Source organism: Carassius gibelio, chromosome A7 (assembly GCF_023724105.1).
Source record: "Carassius gibelio isolate Cgi1373 ecotype wild population from Czech Republic chromosome A7, carGib1.2-hapl.c, whole genome shotgun sequence".
NCBI lineage: Eukaryota > Metazoa > Chordata > Actinopteri > Cypriniformes > Cyprinidae > Carassius > Carassius gibelio.
In genome coordinates this window covers 23,604,054-23,611,286 of record NC_068377.1, presented here as the reverse complement: position 1 = coordinate 23,611,286, position 7,233 = coordinate 23,604,054, and the positions used below count along the sequence as shown (strand labels likewise).

Below are 7,233 nucleotides of genomic sequence, written 5' to 3'. Positions count from 1 at the left end.
ACATTTTACACTTTAATTGGAATTTTTTTTATTTATTGTGAAATCCCCTCAAAATGTCAAAATGTTCAGAAGAGTTAAGATATTACAATGACAACCGCATGAATCTCTTTCTGCAAGGGGTCTATGCAGAGCCACAGATATTATTATGTGCCATATGCCGCACTCCGATGAGCTGGACCCTATACTGGAATTAGTTTCCAAGGGAAAATTGCAAAGAGTTATTCTATTTTATCAGTTGATCCAGCTGTCCTCAATGGCCTTGAATTCTCCTGATCCTTCCTCCCCTCCCCAACCAATAATAATAATAATAAAAACTCAGAGTCATCCAAAGATGTATGAAAAACTGTGTTCTGAAATAAATTAATTGTATAACATTAATACCGAATGATCAGTTCTGGTCAGTCTCAAACCTGCGTGTACACAAGGTGGATGATGCAGGAAAATGTATGAAAAGCGAAGCTCCACAATTGCTTGATTTTGATTCTGAGTGACACCTCAAGACGACATCCACCTTGAAACTACTGTCATGTTGTTGTTGTTGTTTTTTTCAAATGTGTGTTATTCAGCCGACATTTAACCGAGAACTGAAGAGCATTCATGTTTAAATTTAAGAAGTGCTTACTGGGTTATTGTCGTTGTTGTTGTTTCTTTCGGTTTATTGTTCTGAGGCTCTCACTTCACTCTATTTATTCCAGCACTGGCATCATCAGAGAAACAAAAAAGAGAAAGAGCTTCTGCTATTGTATTATTTGTCTCATCCCTCTGCTTCATCTTTTGTTTTTGTCCTCTCCATCTCTCTGTGAAACAGCTGACTCCACTGTTGTATATATGTCTCAAGGAAGATCAGGATGTTGCCATGGAGACCCCTTATATGATGTTTTACCTCCTATTTAATAGACTGAAGGGCTGCAAGGTTTGAGCCTGTGAGAAGCTGTCAACGCACCAAAATATGCATAGACAAAAACAACTTTCAGTTGGATTTTTGTATGAAATTACCACATAATATCAGGGAATTACATTTACTATTATAATAAAGCCCATGCTCATTTTGATATTAATTTGAAATCTTTGAGTATAAACTCCATTGGCAAAAACATTCAATTCATTAAGAATGGATTGACTCTGGCAATTAAAAGCATTTAACTGTTTTTGACAATGTTTGCATACTAGAAAACAGAGATTGTATAGATGAATATAAGTAGCCTGATCTGCCAAAAATATACCAGTTGTTAGTTTGTGTGATTCTTTAGCGCCCTCCTCTGTCATAGATGCGCATTACAAACAAAATACATGTTATTATGTACCTGGAGAAATAAATTACTAAAAATGTATCTATTACACTGTAGTTTTTTTTTTTTTTTTGCATTATCTGTCTGTACTAACCAAACTCGACAAACGTTGATTTAAAAATCCACAATAACATGACATATGTTGTATATATTTATTGAACTATATACAACAAGCATCTCATAGCTGTCCACAATTAGGCTGGTTTTAGCATTACCCCTTAACTGTGGTGAAACCACTGCTGTTCAGTTTTGAGCAGTGATGTCGAGGAATATCTACTCATTTTGTTTCTTTAGTTGGAAGCCAGAATCTCATCCACCCAGCTGCGGAGCTCAGTGACCCGGGCGTACACACCAGGAATACTGGTGTCACAGCGGCTGCTTCCCCAGGACACGATACCCACCAGAGTCCAGACATCACTCTTCTGACACACCAGGGGACCACCAGAGTCACCCTAAACAGACAGAAGGACATAAGACAGTTAGGGGAGAACATTAGAGAGGAAGAGAGGAAGAGAAGAAGCGAGGACGGGCCAATAGTCTTACCATGCAAGAGGAGGCACCAGCAGCACCTGCACAAATCATTGTGTCATGGATGTTGCTTCCCCAGTAGTTCTTACAGTCCTCGTTTGACAACAGAGGCAAAGCAACCTGCTGAAGCTCATTAGGGGTGAACAGAGCTACATGGAGAGAGAGAGAGAATAAAGAAGCAATTGTAAAACATATCAGCTATTGCAAATATATGTAAAATACCATTAAGTTTTGTTTTTTGCCAAAGTAATTATTACTTTTATTCAACAAAGACACATTAAACTGTTCAAAAGAGACAGCAAAACGGATTGAAGGAAAAAAAATTAAATATCTATTGATCTACAACCAAGAGCAAGTATGTATTATGGACTGTGGTCATATGTTAGTCAGATAACCAACCATTGTATCTGGTCACTCCCCAGCCAGAAGTTACACAGGTCATGCCAGGGGCAAATTCATCTGAAGTCTCAGCGAGACAAACGGGGGACACATGGGCATTCAGTGAGACGGGGGCAGTCAGCTTGATCAAGGCAATGTCATTTTCGATGGTGTTAGAGTTCCACTGAGGGTGGGTGAAAACCTGGAATTGAGATTGACTCATAAATGTTGTGCCAAAATGCAGAAAAAGCATTAATTACAATGACGAGAAACACAGATGTTTAATACACTCTCAGAAAAAGGTATAAAGCTGTCACTGGGGCAATACCTTATTTACCTCTAAAAGAAACATAATAGGGCCTTGAAGGTACATGTGAATACTTTAAAAGTATGTATAGCTTCCTAAAATGTACATAATTAAGATCTTTTTGAAAGGCTATTGCCCCAGTGACAGTTTTTTATTGTTGTTTGTATTGTTGAGGAATAGGATTGAAGTTCTTGAGCCTCACTTTTGACACTTTCATAGTCTGCGTGTCCTCCTGAGTGTTGCCGCTTCCCTTGTTATGCTCTCCCAGGATCACACGGTGACTAGTTCTGGAGATAAATCACAGAGGTGAATAAATCCATGTCTATCCCAGCATTTATGCAGTTAACACAATGATTTAACTGCCTCACCTCACACTGCAGTGGGCAGCAGTCACAACCCAGTTCTCATTAATCAGAGAGCCACCGCAGAAGTGGAAGCCAGTGAAGTCCTGTCATTTAAAAGATGTGAGGTCATTTTCAAGCAACATAACTGAAATCAGAAAAAGTAGGTTTAAGTATTACTATAACACTAACACTGTACCTGCAGAGAGACCTGCCAGGGCCAGGAGTGAGGGACCGCCTCCTCACCATTCACAATGCGGGCATAGCCACTGACAACAGGAGGAATGCTAGGAATGCCACAGCCTGAAGAAAAGAAGTGCAAAGGGATTAAGAAGAGATGCAAGAAGATAAATAATGAAATTTCATAGTACAGTCCAATTGACCAGGGCCAATATATATATATATATATATATATATATATATATATATATATATATATATATATATATATATATATATATATATATATATATATATATATATATATATATATATATATATATATATATATATATATATATATATATATATTTGACAGTGGAGACTAGCAATGCTGATCTTTTCAGCAACTATGACCATGACCCTTGAAAAACAGAGAGAACTTAAAAAAAAAAAAAACCCTGAAGGGGGGAAAACACTTTCTCACCATAGGCTGCACTAACAAAGGCAACGCAGGACAGCAGCCACAGGAAAGACATTGTGCAGTAGACAGAATTATTGACAGCAGAAAGACCTATTTAACACCAAACCATGATTTCACTCATACCAATGAGGGCATGACAACCTGACGTTATGGTCAAAAATTAACCCAGAGAGTCTGCATCAGCTGGGCGTCACCTGTGCATAATCCCAGGATGTCACACCACTGTATATGAACATTGTCATGTTAAACATACATAGTACATTGCATTCTTTATAAACTGGGCAATACTTCATGAATATGTTATTGAAATCTTGTTTGATTGATTTTAAAATGTTGTTTTTGAAACGTTTTAGTGTTAAATTATTTGATAATCTTATTTGATGCTATGGTAAAAAAATAAATAAATAAAATTAAACAAATGACTGAATATGTTAGCCAGCTAATCTTTCACTGAATTGTTCAAATTAAATTAATTACATTAAAAAAAATCTGCATTGTAAAAGTTTTAATAAATATATTCATGAGTAAATCATATACTCATCCTTGTGTTGATTCACCTGTATGACTTCTTATTCCTGTGCAACACAAAAGAAGATATTTTGAGAAGAGTTTTTAGTTTTCTTGTACTGTCATTAAGGTTAGGTTAATATTTTTGTTTTGCAAAAGCATCACCATAACATCATAATTTTTAATAAAAAATTCCTTTAAAAAACACCTTTTACTTATAACTGTAAAAAAAAAATATATATAATTAACTCTTGCTGGGCACATAATATATCTTTGTAAAAACAAAATGTTTCCTAAATTTTACTATTTGGAATAACATTTAAAAAACAAACAAACAAAAAACATTTTATTCAATTAGAGGTCAAATTTGTTTGGGTAACATGCAAAATCTAATTTGACAACACTAAGATATTGCTGATAAGCAAATGCTAATGCATCTTCACTTAAACTTGGCTATTTCTCCTTTACCCATGAAATGTCTGTCGTATTTTTAACTTTGGTAAAATTATTGAAATGAAACATGAAATACTTCATATATAATGCAATGCTACAGTATATGTAAGAGGTTGAGATAAGAAGTGTGAGAAGGTGCCATGTTCACATAGTACATACTGCATGTGTCATTCTAAAACATTTTCTAAAAATAAAATGCTAAAGCTTTAAATACAGTTGAAAAGCATCTTGATTTTTACTAATCATGATGCATGACTTTACTGTTTTCTTATTCTTGCACCTATTTATATGCACACATTCTTACAAAATGTTATGCTCTAAGACAAGTGATCTAAAGTTTGAACTATAATATTATTTAAAAATAGATATATAATATAGATGTATTTAGTTTTATGTCTTCTTAACATTGCAATATGATACAATAATAATAATAATAAAATAATAATCATATATCATTTTAAAAAAAGTGTTATACGAAATAAAGGAGACATGATCTATATATGGGGTTTCTGGAATATTTAATATCTTAAGTCATAAGTTATATCATTATATAAGTGAAAAGTCAAGGTAAAAATGTCAGCAAATTTCAAGAATGACTCATGTTTGTTGCAAATTATTTAATGGGAAGGTCAGACACACACACATTTTTGGCATTAAAGAAAAATCTATAATTGTGACACATTTTTGAAATTAAAGAAAAATCTATAATTTTGACTCATACAATGCATTTTTGGCTATTGCTACAAATATACCCCAGAGACTTTTGGTCCAGCTGGTTTTGTGCTCCAGGGTCACATGTTTGTGTGTGTCACAACTGGCTTCCACTTCCGCAGTGGCTCTCTGATCAGTGAGTGGTGGGTTGTAACTGCTGCTCACTGCAATGTCAGGTAAAACGTTTTAAAGAATTCACTGTAATAATAATAATAATAATAATAATAATAATAATAATAATAATAATAATTATTATTATTATTATTATTATTAGTAGTAGTAGTAGTAGTAGTACTAGTAGTAGTAGGGCCTATTTATATTAGTATTAATATTAGTATCAGTATTATTTACAAACTATCATTTAAAAGTAGGTCTCTTCTGTGCAATTCTGGAAGTAAAAATTAAAATATTATTATTAGGACCTCTCACCGTGTCATCCTGGGTAAGCATGATCATTCCTCCAATGCACAGCCCACTCACACCATGACTATTTGCAAGGTGTGTACACCTTTAATATTTCCTGTTTCAAGCCTAATTTATTTTTCTGTACAATCCTGCCATATGTACATTAACTGACAGTTACTACTGATAAGCTACTACTAGATATATTGTTGAAGCGTAATTTTCTGTAAAGTTGCTATCCAACAATTTGTATCATGAAAAGTGCTATACAAACGTACTTGACTTGACCTAAACCACTGAGATTACTGCAGAGAATGCTTATGTGTCTGAATCCTCTTCACAAAGGTTTTCAAGCACCCTAACTACAACAGCTTCACCATCAACAATGACATCCTCCTGATCAAGCTGGCCACTCCTGCTCAGATCAACACTCACGTGTTTCCTTCCCTGGTTGCCTGAAGTGTGTGACCTCTGGATGGGGCCTGACCAGATATAATGGTAGATTTTATTCCTGAATTATCTTCTGTTGAAACATTTCAAAATATACCTTCCAATCTACCCTTTTCAGCTCCTGATACCCCTGCCCTGCTCCAGCAGGCTGCTCTGCCACTGCTGACCAATGACGACTGCAAGCGTTACTGGGGAACCAACATCACTGATCTGATGATCTGTGCTTGGTAAATTTCTATTGATTTCGCAGTTTACCTCTCTTTTTGTTCTCAAAGTTCTTGAAGATTGTACAGATCTGACTTACTTTTGTGTGTTTCAGGGTGATTCTGGTGGTCCTCTGGTCTGTGAGAAGTATGGAGTCTGGACTCTGGTTGGTATCGTGTCTTGGGGAAGCATCACCAGCTCATGTTTATCAATTAAGTTTTATTTTGAGAAAACAAAACTCCCTGATTGTTCTTGTGTAGTAAAAATTTACATTTTAAAAGAATTAAAGTGGACAATGGACATTCAATTTGTTTGAGTGATTTAATCTTTTTGCATAATATTAATAACTTCAAATCAATCCTAAAATTATTTTTGAAAATAACTTTGAAATTTGAAAATAAAATAATAGTGATATAAAGCAGGCAATTATGTCTAGCACATCTGGAGTTAATGAATTAATGAACTGCAAAAAAAAAAAAACATTTATGTATGTAATGTATACTTACTGTACAAAAAGAAAGGTGGGCTCTATGACATTGAGCTAATATACATACATACATAAATATTTATAGTACAATATATATATATATATATATATATATATTTATATATATATATATATATATATATATATATACAGTGCATTGCAAATGTTTTCCTACCCTTTCATTTTTTTTCACGTTTTGTTTTGTTGCTACCTTATGTTAAACTTTTTTAAATTAGTTTTTTTTTTTTTTTTTACCACAACAATCTACACTCCATATACCACATTTGTAAAGAAAACAAGCCAACATCTTTCAACATCTTTGCAGATTTATTAAAAAATTAAAAAAGTAAAAAATTAAATTGATCAATTGCATATCTGGGAAAGATGAAATTTAGCTCAGGAGTATTAATTTTGTTTGTCGATGTTACTACACTTTAAGTCAGGATAACCTGTGGCAAATTCAATTGAGGGTATGATTTGGGTATGATTTGGAAAGGTACACACGTTTTAATAAAAGGTCTAACAGCTGATAA

General features: G+C 34.0%; 1 protein-coding gene across 1 annotated transcript; it reads right to left on the bottom strand.

Moving 5' to 3' along the window:
- Window positions 1–1,427: 1,427 nt before the first annotated feature.
- On the bottom strand, window positions 1,428–3,647 carry ctrb.3 (chymotrypsinogen B, tandem duplicate 3). Its single transcript, XM_052601736.1, has 7 exons — window positions 3,490–3,647; window positions 3,043–3,146; window positions 2,871–2,950; window positions 2,705–2,789; window positions 2,217–2,397; window positions 1,833–1,966; window positions 1,428–1,741 (listed from the first exon to the last, which is right to left on the bottom strand). The coding sequence occupies exons 1-7, from the start codon at window positions 3,539–3,541 to the stop codon at window positions 1,580–1,582; spliced, it is 798 nt and encodes a 265-aa protein (XP_052457696.1). The 5' UTR covers window positions 3,542–3,647; the 3' UTR covers window positions 1,428–1,579.
- Between the last annotated feature and the right edge of the window lie 3,586 nt (window positions 3,648–7,233).

What these genes read in the sequence shown, in the direction of transcription:
- ctrb.3 (XM_052601736.1), bottom strand. Translation starts at nt 3,541, where the DNA reads ATGTCTTTCCTGTGGCTGCTGTCCTGCGTTGCCTTTGTTAGTGCAGCC. An exon ending in CTTTGTTAGTGCAGCCTATG is followed by an intron (nt 3,147 to 3,489) that starts GTGAGAAAGTGT and finishes TCTTTTCTTCAG; the next exon opens with GCTGTGGCATTCCTAGCATT. An exon ending in CTGGTGCCTCCTCTTGCATG is followed by an intron (nt 1,742 to 1,832) that starts GTAAGACTATTG and finishes CTGTCTGTTTAG; the next exon opens with GGTGACTCTGGTGGTCCCCT.